The sequence below is a fragment of the Anser anser genome (genome assembly GCF_964211835.1).
Source record: "Anser anser genome assembly, chromosome: Z".
In the NCBI taxonomy this organism is placed as follows: Eukaryota; Metazoa; Chordata; class Aves; order Anseriformes; family Anatidae; genus Anser; species Anser anser.
The window spans coordinates 27,928,489-27,946,812 of NC_139723.1; the positions used below are offsets into that span (position 1 = coordinate 27,928,489).

Consider the following 18,324-nt stretch of genomic DNA (forward strand, 5'->3'; position numbering starts at 1 on the left):
ACAACAAAGGCAGGGACAGAATCCAACTCCCTTGATCAACATTCGTTTGTCTTAATCTCTCAACTACCTTTTCCCTTTGTTGTTTTCAGCTTCATTCACTGAATTCATTGGAAGTCTGGCAAGGCTTTAAACACCCTCTCCTGCAATATTCTTGTATCTGGGTTAGGTTGTTATGGGTGCAGGAACTAACAAATTGGGGAGCAGCTTTGATGGAAAAGATATGGAGGTCCTGGTGTACAGCAAGCTTATCATGAGCCAGCTGCATGGCCTGACAGCAATGAAGGTCAGCAGCATCCTGGACATCACTAACACAAGCACAGATCAAGAGAAGTGACTACTCAGCTCTATATAGAACTTGCTAGAGCACACCTAGAATACTACGGCATACAGTTTTGGAAAGTAAGTACAAAGGATGTTTACAAACCAGAGCAGGTCAAGCAGAAGGCCACTAAGAGGGTCTCCATCTTCCCCCAAATATCCCTTCTTGGTATCATATTGTTATGACACTGTGGGCATTAACAGACTTTAGTGGCTCTCATCAGCCTCACTTGGGACCCTCAGCCACATGCTGGAGCACTCCCCCTGGGGCACTGAGGTTTCATTTAAGTTTAGCCCTGGGCTTTCAGCTCTTAGGAGTACTGGCCTCTAGCTGGACCTGGCCAGATCTAGCTGTATCTGGCTTACCAGACCTCACTGATTCTCTCCTGTGGGCTGACCTCCTGGCTTGACCTTGGACCTGACTGCTCCTCACAGATTTGTGAAGCATCCTGGACTTGGGGCTGTCCTTCCTAACTCCCGCAACCCCCACCTGCCCTGCTCCCTCCCTGGGGGTGGTGGGATAGCAGGTGATGTCCCTGTTAGCCCTAGGATTCCCCCTTGACTCCCTGGCTCCTTTGGAGACACTGGCACTTAGGTGACAGCTGTCTTTCCTTGTGCTCTGGCACATGCCTACTCTTAACTACATTTTGAGGTAGCCAGTCCACCACATTCACTTAAAAAAGGTTAAATATATGTGCCTAACGTGGTATTATGGGGACAAGACACCTAAGCTCGACACATGGTGACAAATACGTATAAGGTTCACAGTTCTCCTAGGTATTGTAGAGAAGGTTAAGGTAATAATGCTGCCACTTCTTGCTGCAACTGAGACAGAATAATAATATCAGACATTGATACTTACAAATGCTTATTTGTCTAATCTATAGAGAAGGTGCCAATAGAAATCTTGGAGTATATGTTTTATTTCCATTTTATAGTCTTATGCAATAAGTAAACTCACCATAATGCAACAAGACCAGTCTTCCCACATTCAATGTTTTCAAGGCTGGGCATGTTGTTGCATTTATAAAATGCAATTTAAATTATATAAAAAGAGATTCAGATAGAATTAACAGAATGTGTCTTTCAATGTGCTACCTTGATTATCTAAAAAAATCATAATAAATCAGATCAAAACAATGTTTCCTGTTGTTGAGAAATATTATTATTTTTTTTAGCTAAGCACTAACACTGTCTAAATATTTAATATAAAATGCCCAAGCAATTCCTGTAATTTCATTTTTAACAGTAAGTGAGGAATGCTGATAAGCTACGGACGTTTTATTCTCTGCATTTACATTAACAATTTTACTGTGGTTCCTGCTAAAATTGTATCAATATAATCCTAGAATGCCTACCAAAGCAGAAAGAAAGTTTGTGTTTTATAACATACACTATCATTACATACGGTACAGATAAAACTGAGATAAGGTTAATATTCATGAAAAAAATAAACACTATTTTAATAAAAATTTCCTTTAAAATATATTTTGCAGACTTTTATATTTAAATAATGAGGTTGAAGCAAGTCAGAGGCTTGTCTTATACTCCTTTGGATTCTAGAGGGCACAATTGATTTGCTGTAACTGATTAGACAAGGGCAAAAAAATAAAAACTACTAATCAATTTGTTACAGCTTTACCTGCAGGTGTTCAAAGCTGGAGGATGGATATCTGCCTAGTTTTCATTTGGTGTATATTGCTGCAAGCTGTGGAATTCATAGTGTTGGGTGTTGGATGTGCTCCCACTCCACTGATGTTGATATACATTGGCTGCAGTATCCAGGGTATCGGTACCTTACAGGGAAGGCTTCCCACTATGTGGAATAATGATAGCTGTTGCATAAAACTCGTCTGCAAATCCTACCGATGGTTTCAGTGTGATTTACTGACCAAAGGACTCATAAAAAAGCATGTGTGTACTCACTCATCCTTAAAAGACTGTGTAGGCCTGCCAGAGACTAACCGTATAAAAGTGGTACAGTCTGCTAAAGACTCATTGACTGTCCAATAACAAAACATGTTAGATACCCCCGGAAGCACCAGCTGAATTTCCAGAGCTAGGAGCTGAACAAATAGCTATAATTTTAATAATAGCATGTACTTGTAGAAAAATTTGCATGAAAACCTGAGAAACTTATTGATTTTTTTCTCTTTCTCTCTCTCTCTCTCATTTCAGAGATTTTCTGGGAGAAAAAAAAAAAAAAGTCTTGTGTCTCTCCCTAAAAGTTTCTAAGTAAATAATGATGAAATTGACTTTTCTTCCTTGGGAACTCTGGAATTGTATCTTCCATGCTTCTCCTGCTGTGTGCCTTGCTATGATGATGTGGTGTCTCTCCAGGTACTCTTCCTAAAATGAGCTGAAAGATGTTACCAGACAAGGTATGAAAAGAACACAGGAACTTAGTAAGATGTTTCTGAGATCAGGGCATCAATAACACTTCAGCTGTTTCTTTGACCTGCATCTAGGTAGCAAATCCAAAATTTTAAAGTACAAGGCAAATATTACCACACCCAGAAAAATAAACCTAACCAAAACAAAACAGGCAAACAACAACAACAAAAACAACCAAGAAGTACATAAATAGGAAACTGAGGAAAAAGGTTTACACAGGTTTTAATATTCAATTTATCCTTGACATCAGTCAGGTTAAAAAAAAAGTAAAGTAACTTAATTCCAAACAGGTGGAATAACAACTTGGTTGCTAGGTCTAGGGAGAGATCTAGAGGAAGAGTTGCATTTATTGGTACAGTAACTCCAAGAAACATCGCTCTTCAACATTCACCTCTGAAGATGTCAAGTCACTCAACCTGCCGTGTTGCTGTGGATACGTCCTAAATGCTTCTCCTTAAAGAAAAGACACAGAAGAGATGTGTAGTCTTATAAACTCTCCCTTCTTTTTCCTGTCTGCCTTCATGTGTATTTTCAAGGTAATCAAGATGTTGACCTTTATCTTTTCCTATGGAATTACCTTGAGCTGCCGCTTTCATTTTAGAAAGACCTTAGAAAGCCCTTCACCATAGTACGCATAATCATAACCTGTTCAGATGGATTAAATCATCTTACTCTGAAAGAAAAATGCCAATGTCTTACAGCAAAGGCTCAACTTCTGGTTCATGGATCAACAAGTCCCATTTTAAAGATTTTGTTTGTTTGTTTGCAGGTTTTATTTAAGCTTATCTGTTTTGTTCACAATGTAATCCTACCCTCATTTGTGTCAGCATGAGCTAGGGCAGTAGCATATTGCAGCACAGGAAAAAGAATGTGCTTTGTGGGAGAGAAGCAGGAATACATTAAAATGGAGTTTTAATTCAAGTTTTTTTTTTTATCATTTTTTTTTAACACAATGACAACTGTTTCATCCATTTGTAGAGCTGTACACACAGTGAGGCATATACAGTAGTTCAGCATGTGTGTTACACTACACTACTCTCTGCTCTTCAGAGTAGACATGGCAGTGACCAAATACACTGAAAAAGAGAGGGATTTCCTAACTGTGGCATGGGAGGCTAGCAAGACTTCATCAGGGAGGTAATCTCAGGCTGCCACTTTAGGAACTGAACTCTCTGGTGCCAGTAACAGGCCGAGGTGTTGCCGCACTCATCCCCCTTCCCTGACTGCTCACTCCTAGGCTTGTTTGGCTGAGCGTGCTGGACAGACTAGTTGTCTGGCTGTGCGGTTAACCAGGCAGAAACACACATCTGGTTTAGGAAAGCATGGCAATACATGTAAAAAATTATGTATGTACAGACTGTTTAGAAGTGATATCAGGACTATTTTTTTTAAGCTGGGTTGTTTCCCTTATCTGCCTCACAGAACAGCTGCATACATGTTCAGTGGGCAGAAGTGAGGGAACAAGCATGCTGAAGACTGAGGAGAGGAATATGTGGTAGTAAAAGTGCTGGTAGAGGGTGCAATACTGACCTAAGGTATTGTACCCAGAGACTTCACATCATGAGTGTACAGTCTGAGAGGAAACATCAACAGAAACCTCAGTGTGCTCAGACCAGGAAGTTTCTGCACTGTGTGAATCATAAATACTTGCAGTGTTTCAGTCCAGGTTAACTGAGCAGCAAGATAAAAATCCCAGGACTTTTGAGGAGAGACATTTAGCTGAGACAGTATTATTATTCAGCAAGTTCAGGAGTGATAACTACCTCTTCAATCATCAACGGAAGGGAAACTAGAAACAATTTTTCAGAGCAGATTGCACAATTTTTTTCAGGAGCAGAGTAGCAGAGTAGCAATGCTTGCTCCATAGAGCTAGAGGTGGCAAAACAGAAACCGAAAACATTGTATCAGTCTGGAAAACCATCTGATGTATATGATAAAACTGGGGCTTGTCCCACTAGTAATGGGGGCCCAGTGTTTGTGATGACTTGACATAAGCCCTGTAAATAATTTTGAAATTGGTCTAAGTGGATATAGGAGCATATCCGTAAGGCTTCTGACAGCTTTTGTCCCCTCCCTTATCACTGGTCGGTGCAGTGCATCATTTAGATTCCAGATTTAGACTACAGCTGTGTCTGTTCCAGGAGTTGAGCAGCACATCTGTGAGTACCTTTTAGGTTGCAGCCTATGACTCTAATTAATGATAACAGCAGTAAATTTATCAGGAATTTAAAAAGCCTTAGGAAATCAGAGGTTTGAATGCTCGTCCTTAGCTACAGGTTATGTCTGGCTCTCCATTACATGCATGTTTTCTATTCAGGCACTAGCAAGAATCACCAGCTCCTTTTAAGAGTGAACCATGCCTTCAATTCTCTCAAATTGCTGGTAATCTTCCTTTATGACTTCTGAGTTCCTTCAGGTCTTTGAAATTAGACAGAACTTGCTCGCTTTTATTGTTCTGGCGTGGCTAAGGCTCCAAGTGTGAATTCTCTCTAAGAAGTTCTGTTGCAGAGTCCATCTTGCACGCAACTGAAAAATAAATTGTACATTTTCAATGTACATGTGCCTGCTTACATGTACATGTACGTACATATATACAGAAATATATCATATTTATGTACATATATATGGAAATTTGTCTCTTACGTACATATACATGACAAATATTTCCTTCTGCTAATCCCACCATCTTCTATTTGGCTGCCGTGCCCTTAGAGAGACAATTATTCAAAGTAATGTATAAATGGTTAGAAAAGTAATAGTAGGTACTAGGATTTAGTAATGCATACTTGCACCGTAGCTTATGATTGGGAAAACCCTGTTGGGTTACTCAAAGGAAATCTCCAGGATCTTTAAGCACAAAATATGTGGTTTTAAATAGCACAGCGTAGACTTGAAAAGGGTCTGAAGGCAGCACTAGTCAGATCGTGGTGTTGTCATAGCAACAGACATTGAAATTCAAAATATGAAGTACGAAATGGGGGTGGGAGAAAAAGAAGGGTAGAGAACAGAAAAATATCAAGTAATCATGAAAATCTTTAAAAAGAATATGAAAATTAAACTTTAATGACCAATGGTGGAAATAATTAAAATACGCTTATTCTGCATGCTATTATTGGCATCTGTTTACATTTTCCATGTAACAATTTGAAAATGCTTTATAAATATTAAAAATCTTGCCTTCTAACATCCCTCAAGGAAAGTATTAAAGTTACTATTTATAGATAGAAATACTGAGGCAGAGAGAGAGAGAAAGAGAGAGAGCTTTGCTCAAGTTGAATGTCTAAGGCAGAGGTGAAAAGAAAAAGTTCAGCTGGTTGCTCTGCTCTGCACTCACATGCTCTTCGTTTTATTGCTTTAGCATGCCTGAGTTTTATGATGTTATTCTGTAGATATGTAATAGAAGAACCAGAGTAATTTTTGTGCCTTTTAATAACAGTGGTAGTAACTGTATCTGATGCAAAAGCACCAGTGCTTTTACACTTTTGTTTGCTTAGTTATTTAAATCCCTCTACTGTATTTTGTTGTAAGAATAGTGATAGTGAATAAGGAAAGAATGAGTAAAATGGTAAACTTTTTTTTTTTTTAATTTCACAAGATGTACAACAGTTCAGAAAAAGATACTCATTCATGCCTAATTCATCAAGGAACTGCAGTAAATCTAACTCAACAGGAAAGAATTAATATGACCTTTTGGGGGATCAAGGAATCTTATTGTTGGTCAAAAGCCTGAGATTACTGGGAATTTTTTTCTTAACTTATTATTTTTATCCCTCACAGACATCTCTTTGCAATATTTTATTCTGAGTATACCTCTGTAACAACTCCCCTCTACTACTGACTTGTGTATAATAGAATTCTTAAGTATATCCAGGAGATGTTTTTGATGTTGAATTTTGCAATCACTTCCTCTTTACTTTAGCATTTTGGAGGAGTGATAATGAGGATCTTTCCCCCTCTCTCTTTCCTACATTTATATTTTCCTTCCAGGCATGTAATTTAATTTAAAGTTGCTATCATTCTTGAAGTAATATAATGCTACGGTATCTGTCCCCTAAGAATAACTTTAAGGTTTTTCAACACGAATATCAGCAGTATAAGGCAGATAACTTGCATGTTGCGTTCAGGAATTTTAGACAATGAGCCATAAACAAAGAAATTAGATAAAGGTAGAAAAGAAGCATTCAAAATTATGAAAATGTGCTGACTGAACTATAGACTGGCCATGTACCAGAAGAGCTGCAGCAAACAGAAGAACAAAAAGAAAAAGACTCCTGAAACCTGGAGCTTGCCAGAGGAGGACAAGACTTTCACCATTTAAGAAGTAAATCCCTTGGGATTTCTAGTGTCACAGTCACTGAAAATTCTCTGGTAATTAGGAAGCTAGCAAACATAAAAGCATGAGTTCACAGAATATAAGTCATGCGAGAGGTGAAGACAGACCCGGGATACTAAACTGAATTCTTCATGTATTTTTCCTGGACGGCTGTTATTGTTCCATCCAGTTTGGCAATGAAGTGCTCCGTCTGGTGGGTGTTGAGGTGCAGCACCACAGGCTTCAGCGTTTGTCCAGGTGCTCACCAAGCTCCTCAGGTGCTGTCTGTATTTTGCAATTGGCTCTGAAGCCGTGCTTCACCGCTGCCATTGTCCATACTGGCAGGTTTAAGGTACTAATGCTAATCAGTTTTGGTTTAGCATGAAAGTAGAGGTTTAACTTGTGTGGGAGCAAAGGGGAGAAGCTGGAAGACAGTATGCTTAATGATTTTGAGAGATGTGCTGAAGCAAGAGCTTTTTCATTTCCCTAACACTTTTTTTTCTCCTTTGGATACTTGCAGGAATCAGCTCCTCTGCTTCCAGTGGGCCCTGGCTCAGGCCAGGCAAAGTAGGGCAGAGGAGATCATGGATGGGGCTGAATGGAGGAATGGCTGTGGAACCGGAAGACTTGGGTGGGGAAGACAGAAGAGGAATAGCATCCTGGTAGGAATAAAGTTGTTAATTTTTGCTTTTAATTGCAAGTGCTAATGTACTTCTAATGCTTTCACATTCAATTATTGCTTGTAATTTCTAAATAAAATTAGCAATTTGAATTTCAAACTAACTTACATATGTTTGCACTATACTGCTGAGACTGTAGTAAAGTCCTACCCCCTTTTTTCTCATATTTGTTTAATAAACATATGAAAGGTTTGGAAATTAAAACTTACTACAAAAGGGAACAAAGATTCCTTTCTTCCTCAAAAGCCAAGCTAGTTCTTCAGTGAGTTTTCAAAATTTCAGCAGAAGACTAAAATAAAGTTCCCTTCCCTTCCCTTCCCTTCCCTTCCCTTCCCTTCCCTTCCCTTCCCTTCCCTTCCCTTCCCTTCCCTTCCCTTCCCTTCCCTTCCCTTCCCTTCCCTTCCCTTCCCTTCCCTTCCCTTCCCTTCCCTTCCCTTCCCTTCCCTTCCCTTCCCTTCCCTTCCCTTCCCTTCCCTTCCCTTCCCTTCCCTTCCCTTCCCTTCCCCTTCCCCTTCCCCTTCCCCTTCCCCTTCCCCTTCCCCTTCCCCTTCCCCTTCCCCTTCCCCTTCCCCTTCCCCTTCCCCTTCCCCTTCCCCTTCCCCTTCCCCTTCCCCTTCCCCTTCCCCTTCCCCTTCCCCCTTCCCTTTCCCCCTTCCCCCTTCCCCCTTCCCCCTTCCGTCTTCCTCTTCCCCCTTCCCCCTTCCCCTTCCCCCTTCCCCTTCCCCCTTCCCTTCCCTTCCCCCTTCCCCCTTCCCCCTTCCCCCTTCCCCCTTCCCCCTTCCCCCTTCCCCCTTCCCTTCCCCTTCCCCCTTCCCCCTTCCCCCTTCCCCCTTCCCCCTTCCCCCTTCCCCCTTCCCCCTTCCCCCTTCCCCCTTCCCCCTTCCCCCTTCCCCCTTCCCCCTTCCCCCTTCCCCCTTCCCCTTCCCTTCCCTTCCCTTCCCTTCCCTTCCCTTCCCTTCCCTTCCCTTCCCTTCCCTTCCCTTCCCTTCCCTTCCCTTCCCTTCCCTTCCCTTCCCTTCCCTTCCCTTCCCTTCCCTTCCCTTCCCTTCCCTTCCCTTCCCTTCCCTTCCCTTCCCTTCCCTTCCTTTCCCCAGTACAATAAGATATGTATGAATACAGCTGAAACCAGGCAAAATAAGGCTCTTTATCTGTCATAAAAACCTATCGTTGATGATCTATTATATCAAATTGAGTATTATCATCTAAATTAAGATTTTCTATCCCAAACATTAAATTGTTGAAAAGTATCCAAAGGTAAAATACATCTTAAAAAAACAAACAAACAAATGAAGAAACAAAACAGCAACAACAACAAAAAAACACACTTCTTACTGCAAATTAAATAGCTTTTGCCTTTCTTCTGTGTCTCTAGTCTTACGCAATTTGGCTTCTAAAAGCAGGTAGGTTTCAATATTGCAATGAGGTGCATATGGATGAGGTACATCCATATGCAAGGAATTTTCTCACATGATAGGTAAATAAAGGAAAACGTTATTTGTATAGGATGTTTTGGGAGAAAAAAGTGTGAATGGCTTACACAGAGATAGAAAAGTAAATGTAGCATAGTTTCACTAATGGTTTTTGTACATGGTCTAAAAATGAATTCAAGGTCAAGAAGCCTTGTTTTGGGATATGGCTGCTCTGCCTGTGTCCTGTTTTTCAGACTCTATCCTAAATACCAGCTACTGGCTACCACTTGAAAAAGGATTTGTTTGTAACTCTAATCTAACCTGTTACGGTGGTTCCTCTGTGTGTAATTTATTATCAGACCTTGTTACTACTACTTAATTAAATTGAATTTGTTTGCTTTAAAAATAATCTGATAAAAAAAGACAAAATACAACACTTTAACATTCATGAAGTTTCCCCAGACCTCTTAAGCTAGTATCACACTAATGACTTTTTTTTTTTTTTTTCCTATTTGTTTGCTGTTGCTTGTTACCTGTTTCTGATGCTAATCTCTCTGGGTGACAAAGCACCAGAGCTCTGTCTGCCCATAAACTGCAATGCCCACGAGCCATTTCCCCAGGATTTGCTGTAGTTCAGTTGCATACTTTTCTTTCAGGTTCTCACCTGTAATTCTGTGATCAGCGATTAAAGCAGAAAAATTACATGAATGCATTAAACCTGGTGTAGAATATAGCTTAGTGTTGTAATTATGCAGATACCCCCCTCCGGCCACTAAGGCTTGAATTTTGTACTTTTCCATTCTCCAGCAACTTTTGAAGGAACATTTGAAGGAACTTTTAAAGGTATTTTTGAAGGAACTTTTCAAGATACCTTTGAAGGAACTTTTGGAAATATTTTTGAGGGAACTTTTGAAGGGACTTCTGAAAACTGGGTGGTAAACGTAATCTTGATTGCCAAAAACAAGCCCTAAACTTGTTTTCTGAGGATATTTGGGAAAGCCGGGAGTGATGGCAGAGATGTGACAGCGAGAGCATGCTTGGTGAAAACATGGAGCAGCTCGGTTGGGCGCGCAGGGGCCATTTATTTTTGTTTTTGTTTTTATTTTTTTAATTTAAATTTAATTTTTAATTTTAAAATTTTAATTTTAATTTTAATTTTAATTCAGCAGGGACCGCTTCCTTCGAGCACCGCGGTCCCCCAAGGTCAGCGCCCGGCGTGGCAGAACCGGGCCTCGGCGGCCCTGGAGCGTCTCCAGGGCAACTCCCGCGCCGCGTGGGGGCAACGCGCCCCACCCCTCGCCCCGCCCCCTCGCCACTCCCAGCCAATCGCCTCTCCTCTCCCATCCGAGGGGCGGCAGCGGCGTCGCGTCTCCTGCTCTCCGATTAGCAGCCGTCCGCCGCGCGTCACCGGCGGGCGGGGAGCGCCGGAGAGGCACCGAGCGGCCGGGCGCTGATTGGCCGGCACGCGTCACGTGGAGCTGGAGGGGCCGTGACGCCCGCCGCAGCGGAGGGGCTCGGCTTGTCAGGTAGGTGCGGGCCGTGCGCGCCGCCGACGCCGCGCCGCCGACGAGGCGCGTGCCCGCGCCACCCGGCACCGGCGGCGGAGCAGCGCCTGGGGGGGGCGGGGGGCGCCGGTCCCGTCCCGTCCCGTCCCGTCCCGTCCCGTCCCGTCGGGCGCCGGGGCCGTGCCGCCGCCCGTAGGCCCGGCGCCGGGCTTCACCTGCGGGCGGGGCGGCGGCGGCGGCTCCGCGTTTCCCTCCCGCTGCGGCGGCGGCATCCGGCCTCCCTCAGGGCTCCCCCCGCGGCCGGGCGGCGGCGGCGGCTGCGGCCGCGCTGAGGCGGCTCCGCCCCGGCCGGGCCCGCAGGCGGCGGCTGCTGCCGGGAGCGGGGTGTGGGGGGCGGGCAGGGGCTTGGCAGCGCGGTGCGGTGCTGTGCGGGGTTAGCGGGCCGGGAAAGGCCCGGTAACAAAGGGGTGCGCCCAGGGGAGGGGGGAGCTGGTGCACAGGGGCGGCCCGAGGGGGTCTGAACGCAGGGCGGGTTGCGGTGATGAAGCGTTACGTGCTGGAGAGTGTTTAACTGAGCAAAAGCTCTCGCAGTTATCTCCGAGGTCCTTCCCCGCTTCCCCACAAGTATAACTTCATGTCACGAGTGAGCCTGCCAAAGGAGAGCTCTTCTCCAGTTGACATCTGGGCTGCCAGTGTGCCAAGCGGTCATCTAAAGTCACTCCGACAAGGCACTTGAAAGGAAACACAGGCTGGAAAAGGGCTGGGCAGATTTAAAGTGGGAGAGAAGGAACAGTGGGCCTTCTGTAGGAGAGGGGACGAGGCAGCGTTTGCTGCTCTGGAACAGGAGATCCAACACAGGGAAGCAAGAGGGAGCAACCATGGGTCACACTGCACACGGGCAGCGTCGCCTTACTCCTTTCTCTAAGCACAAACACCCAGGTGAGCACCTTGCACGGAAAAAGGCTCTGTCGATGCAAGGCAGGTCTGTCCTAGACCCCATCCCGGGGCAGGCCTCCTGCTTTGCCCTCGCTGAGCCCCCCCATGGCCCCTCCTGGGTGCTCTGTGGGCCGGGAGCTGCGGTGTCAGCCGGGAGGCAGAGGAAGCTGGCAGCCGTCCCGGGGCTGCTCCATAGAAGGAGATGGGCTAGCTGCGTGAGGTCATCGCTGCTCCGGGAGGAGGCTTTCTCCGGCGAGAGGGAAGTGGGTCTCGCAGAAGGAAGGGGGATCCTGCTGCCCTGGCGAAGGAGGAGCCGCAAGAGCAGAGCTGGAGCTTGTTCCTGTAGGAAGTAAACTGACCGTGCCCTCTTATCGTGAGATAAAGAAAGCTGTCCACTTTGTGCTGCTTAATTACAGTTTTCGTGTGTTTGCGTGATAAAAGTGGATTTAATAATCCTCCCCCGATGAAGTTTTTTTTGTGCAGGAGAGAAAGAAATGGTTGAGTATTCAGCATTTTGTTAAGGAGTCCAAGGGATTTAAAATACCATGTATGCAAGGACGCTTGTTTCTGCTGTATAACACTTGCATTAGGTAGCTGCAGCATCTTTGGAACCATTTGTTTTGGAAACTTTTAATAGTGAATCGCTGGAACTCTTAGCTTTGTTTCCAGGGTTCGAGAGAAGATGGTTACCTTTACTTTTAAGAGCTGCATCTGTAGTGGATCATAATGTACAGGAAGTTATGGAAGTACTTAAAAAGCACCAAGGGTGTATCTAAAATGCCTTTTTTTCCTCCTTTTTCACTTTTTTTTTTTTTTTTTTTTTAGGACAGCTTCTTGTGGTTGGGAATTTGGATTCCCATCATTATATTTCAGGGCATGACTGTAATTTGTTTTTCACAAATTGTTTCACAAAGTTTAAATGCAGAGTTCAGGTTGGTTTCAAGTGCAGTGAGTCTAAAGCAATAAAGATTTTGTAAGTCCTGGGTGTTTCCTTGGGTGATGATAAATTCCCAATAAATTTACACTTAGTGCTGTTACTAACCCGAGTGACCGAGTATGTACCTCATAACATCCTTCTTCTCCTTTGGATCTCAGATCTGTTTTCTGTACAGTCACTGGTTTCCTTTGCAGAGCTGCCTTTCTGCACACGCTGAAGGGAAGGTGCCAGGTGGTTTAACTGCGATTTCCAACTTTCTTTCCCACATCTGAGCCTGTTGCTGACTGGCACGGTGCGCACGTATGAGTGGTGCGGCCGTGCACAGGGACAGCTCTCCGTGCTCACAGCTGCCCCGTGATTCGGTGACTGTTCTCTTGCCAGTGGTCCTCTTTTCTCAGAATTCCTCGTCTTCAAAATGGGTTAGTCAGCTTGTATGAGCGTAGATGTGAGTAAGAAACCAGAACTACAGTGTGAACTTGCACCTTGAGCAGCCAGGGCATTTTGTTAGGCTTTCTGATGCGATCCCTCTTCTTTTCTGCTGAGGGGAGAGCTACCGCTTGGGCCAGATCTCTCACTTAGGTTCTTGTTTGCCTGAAAGTGGCGTAACAGTAGTAGTTACATACTGTGAGATGTTTCTGTGACACCTCTGTATAGCGACAGTCACGTGAAACTTTCAACTGCTAAAGGAAAAGTGAAAATAATGCTGCCCGTGTACTCGGTCTGCCATTTAGGTATTCTTTACAGTGTTGCTTCCATGATAATGTAATCCATTTGGAACCCCAGTCTCATTAGCTGTCAGTAATGAAAATACTTAATGAGTAACTGCTTAATAGTTTATAATGTGTTATGCATTTGTGTGTATGGTGTTCAGATCTTGATCTGAAAACTGTCCTTTCACAAGGTCTCTTGTAATATTCGTCATTAAATCTCAGTGCTTCCCAACCTTTATTTCATATTATGGCTTTGGAAGTTATTTATTTTAACAGAAAGAGCTGAGGCATTAAGAAATTAAGCCTAAGCATCAAAATAAATTACCAGAATTAAGACCTAATGAAAAATCAATTACCTCCTAAGTAGGAGCAACATGTGAAAAGTTTGTGAATTGTTTAGCATTACGTAAGAACTCTTCAGCAGAAGCAGAAATAGAACCCAGAGTAATATTAAAGTGCATTAATCATGAGTCCTTTTTTTCCTGAATTGCCTGTTTAGAAACTGGGAGACGTAAAATTACAGCAATGGGTGTGATGGATTTGTGAAGATGAGCCCCTCTGACAGAATGCTGAATCATCCCTGGAGCACTCCATCCTCTGTAGTAAATAAGTCAGGCGTTTATGGAGAAAAGCACTGTGGAAGTAATTACACGATCACATAATGCATATTCCAAAGAGGGTGGCATTTAGGTTTTCATCCTCAATTTGTGAGTCTCTTAATTTCAGTACTTGATTTGTCAGCTTTGCTGCTTTTCTCCAGCGCTGCTTATGCGTGACTGTTTGCTTTAGAAAAAACAGAAAATCTTATTCCATACATTAACAGCATATTGAAACATACATGGTTCGTCATCATATTTATAGTGTTTGCTGTTTGGGCTGAGAATGGCAATAGTAAGTAGTTTTTCTCTGTACAATACAGACCAGACTGGGATGAGTATTAAGAATGTTACTTTTATGAGTATTTAATAAAGGCAGGAATACTTTTGTTAAATATTTGGTGCTGTAATACCCAGATGATAGTGGTTCAGTTAGTGCTGGTGGTGTTAGCTGATGAGTAAATCACAGAATTTACCCTTGGTGAACCTATGAAAAAATAAGAGTATGGTCTTAGCATAACCCTGCTTAATCTTTGAATACTTAAAGCTTGTCATACTATGCAATTTTGTATTTTTTTTTAATAATGTAGTTAGTGTAGTGTATTGCCACCAGCTCTGTTAAAATACAGCTTTTGTGTATATTTTTCTTTCTCTTTTTTTTTATTTTTATTTTTTTCAGGGAGCATCAGACTTCCTAGTACTGCGTTCTGCTTTAAAATGTTTGAGTGTATGATATATCCCACAGTACCTGTGTCACAAATAAGTCTGGGGAGTTCCAGATAAAGGGAGCAGTGAAATAAGGTGGCTAAGTTTTAAAAATGTGACAGCTTGGATACTTATACCAAACACTGTGAATAAAGGTATTTAAAAAACATTGTCCTGTCCCTTCAGCAGACTGTTGTGGGAAATGCATTTGTAGCCAATTTTAAGGAAAATCACTCAGCTTTGGAGCTTGCTACTACTAATGAGAAAATATAAAGTGTGGAAGCAGAAGAACACACGCTTGCTTTTTTTTTTTTTGTTATATTTCTTGCATGTTGAGACTGTGAATGGTGTCCTTTCTCCAAAGGAGAATATCTTTTCCACCATTTCTGTAATATGTTTATTTATCAGTTCAGAAGATGTGGTAACTAAAGTTCAGCAGATAAAAGGAAGTGCTCGATTTGCCAAATACACAAAAGTGTTGACAGTTGAAACGTGCAGTTGAGAAAGCAAAGAATTATAAAGAGTTAAAGAGCTGTAACAAAGATACAGAAAGGCCTTTTAATACCCAGTTCTGCCTTTTGGACTAGGTCAGTGTTGAAATCGGAATGGGAAATCCCTCATCAATTAATGTGTTAAGTAAACCTGAAGCTGCTAGATTAACAAATTTAGTTGGCATCCAGATGATGTAATTTATCCAAATTATTATTATTATTATTTTTAATGTGAGGAGGTAATTATATCCTTATTCAGGTCAAAAATGTCAGCTTTATTCGATCCTCATCTTCCTCTTGGTTCTGCATACATTCTAACTTTGCTTTTGGTTTGTGTTCTGGAACCAGCTGGTACCCTCTGAAAGGAAACCTGCCCACGGCTGATGGGATTGTTTGCTCCAGGCTCTGCTCCATGCAGTACGGATGCACACTGCAGCAGATTTGTGTCCCGTGCAGAACAATCTTCCAGAAGTATCCCTGTGTGCATGTGTCCTCAAATGTAAGGCTTCCTGTTTACACGTAGCATGTAGTGTTGTGCTGATGTGCTGTGAGAGGGCGATCTCCTGCGTTCCAGTTCTCCCTCAGAATCCCTCTGACCAAACCTCCCCAGGGGAGGTGGAGGCATTTGCAGCGTGGAAGCAGTTAGCCTGCTTTCGGAGGGCGAGAGATGTGAGCAGGCTAAACGCGAGAACATCTTTATCAGTTGATCTGGGTTGTGTCTGCACTGTGGTCCATAAAGATGTTACAGATTTAGCTATTTCCAAAGCAGAGATTAAACAGATGGTTGTTAACATTCATCTTTACAACAGGCTGGCTCGTGTCCTAGTACGTAGTTTTTCTCTGATTAAGTTGGGATTTCAGGTTTGAAGATGCAGTTAGTCAAGTTCCCTTGAAGTGTCCCAGAGTACAGTAAGGCAAGAATTCTGAGAATAATTTAAATAACTTGCATACAGTGCAAACATCCTTATCTCCACACATTTTTTTTTTCTGAAAATCTCCATGAATGGTTCTGTGGCCTGAAGAACTCTGGCCTCATAAATGAAAAAATAGCCGCTTGGTATCATTTCTGATAAGAATACTTTTGAGATGCAGAATGACAGACTGGAGTAACAAAAAAATAGAACTAAACCAAACTCAGTTATTCCAAATCTTATGTATGCAGATATATTTTCACGTGAAGAGTTTATGCATGATTTTTTTTTTTCCTACGCACTTCAGCATTATTTTTCCAGAGACCTAGGAGGTTAAACGTCCACAACTTGTTGCTGCTTGTTTTAACATCCATTAAAGCTTGGTTCATTTATACATTTTCTAATGAGAATAATACTTTTCAGAAGGAACTTGGTTTATAACTGGGAAGGCTGATGATATCCAAACTGAACTGACTGGTCTGAAAAGATAGGATGGGCTTTTTCATGTATCTGGAAGAGTTATATTCGTTATATTTGTAGATGGTATATATTAAAATTTGTTGCACATCTGAATTTGCACTGCAAGAACATTTAGAAGTTTCGTGCCTGGTTCAATCATCTGTCTTTTGGGTGGCTGCCTTTATAGTGAGAATAACTTTTTCCTATCTAAAAGAAAGGGAGATCAGAGTGAACGTATTTTAGGATGTGGGACATATGAGGGAAAAGCCATCAGATGAGGCACAGCAAATAAAAACTTTGGGCAACACCTTTTACTCAAGCACACTCTGTGTTTTATTTCCTGCAGTGTAACAGTCTGGAATATCAGCTGTTGGGAGGAGACTTTCTTCTTCTTGGACTCATGTTCCTCATGGGCTGGTTTTCTGTGCAGAATACCATGAGATTGAACTACTTTAAATGTGATATAACGGTGCCAAGGAAATAAGTGACCTCAAGAAGACTGAGTGAACTATGAATTAACTAGGCAGAGAGTTTAATGAACCAGAAGGATGTAATTATGTAATTAGCTTAATGAAGGAGGAAAGAAGCAGCAACAACCTGATTTTTTTTTTTTTTTTCAAAGAGTGGTAAATACTTGGAACTAGACTGCTTTTCTCCTGAGGAGACCAGTACTGTCATTTATTACAGACTAATAGTAATTTAAAACAATTTAATCCAATTGTTTTGGCTGGAGGGAGAAATTCTAGATGATGTTGGGCCATAGAAAAAAATAATGCACTTGGGACATAACAACCCCCTGCAGCAGTACAGGCTCATGCAAGAGTATCTGGAAAGTTGCCCAGCAGAAAAGGACCTGGGGGTGCTGGCCGACAGCCAGCTGAACACAAGACAGCAGTGTGTCCAGGTGGCGAAGAAAGCCAATGGCATCCTGGCCTGCATCACAAATTGTGTGGCCAGTGGGACTAGGGAAGGGTTTGTCCCCCTGTACATGGTGCTGCTGAGACTGCACCTCAAGTACTGTGTTCAGTTTTGGGCCCCTCACTACAAGGACATCAACGTGGTGGAGGGTGGGCAGAGAAGGGCTGTGAAGCTGGTGAAAGGACTGGAGAACAAGACTTATGAGGAATAGCTGAGGGAACTGGGGTTGCTTAGTCTGGAGAAGAGGAGACTCATAGGGGGTGACCTCATTGCTCTCTACAGCTACCTGAAAGGAGGTTGCAGCAAGGAGGGATTTCGTCTCCTCTCAGGTGACAGGAGATAGGACACAAGGCAACACTCTCAAGTTGCACCAGGGGAGGTTTAGATTGGACAGTAGGAAGTATTTCTTCACGGTGGGGTTAGTCAAACACGGGAAGGGGCTGCCCAGGGAGGTGGTGGAGTCCTCATTCCTAGAGGTATTTAAGAGATGTATGGACATGGCACTAAGGGACATGGTTTAGTGATGGGACTTGGTAGGTCAGGTCTGTGGTTGGACTTGATTGTGACGATATTTTACAATCTAGATGACTCTAATTCTATGATTCTAGGTAAATTAATATCAAGAAGTGAAACATTACCTGCAACTCCCTTCCAGCTAATGAAGATGATATCTAATAGCATGAAAGAAATTAGTGAAGGAATACATAACTGCATACACCAAACCATTAGTAAACAGCTATATTTAATTTTAACATTGACTCATGCTGCCACTTTTCCTAGCAATTGTTTCCACATTCACTATTCATTAAAGGCAAGCCTCTTGAAAATGTAATACTTTAACTTGTCTTTTGTTGTTTTAGCTTGTTCAGAAATTTATATACTATATAAAATACACTTTAGAATGAGTGTGAGTCACTAACTAATGTGTCCATGTTTTTCAATTTGGGGCCAACTATTTGTAATTTCAGCATTTTAAGTTTCTTTGTAAAACTAGAACAATTCTGTCCTTTAGAAGATGGAAGTGTTACAACCTTAGAGCAGTA

The 18,324-nt window shown here is 42.6% G+C and overlaps 2 protein-coding genes across 12 annotated transcripts in view; both read left to right on the forward strand.

Annotated features, from left to right (window-relative positions):
- Window positions 1-8,063, forward strand: part of LOC310889196 (uncharacterized protein) — a 39,632-nt gene extending 31,569 nt beyond the window's left edge. Inside the window, exon 4 of the mRNA XM_083816317.1 lies at window positions 7,545-8,063. Within this exon, the coding sequence (XP_083672443.1) occupies window positions 7,545-7,731 (187 nt within the window). The 3' untranslated portion in view covers window positions 7,732-8,063. The remainder of the gene's footprint in view (window positions 1-7,544) is intronic.
- A 2,437-nt stretch (window positions 8,064-10,500) lies between these two features.
- Window positions 10,501-18,324, forward strand: part of FER (FER tyrosine kinase) — a 201,359-nt gene continuing 193,535 nt past the window's right edge. For 5 of the 11 annotated variants that reach the window (XR_014576434.1, XR_014576435.1, XM_083816310.1 and 2 more), the window contains exons 1-3: window positions 11,924-13,908; window positions 14,477-14,657; window positions 15,342-15,492. The gene's annotated coding sequence lies outside the window, so the exon portion shown is untranslated. Of the gene's footprint in view, window positions 10,640-11,921; window positions 13,909-14,476; window positions 14,658-15,341; window positions 15,493-18,324 lie in introns of those variants that run through there. The other 6 variants (XM_083816300.1, XM_083816307.1, XM_083816305.1 and 3 more) reach the window with 5 other exon arrangements.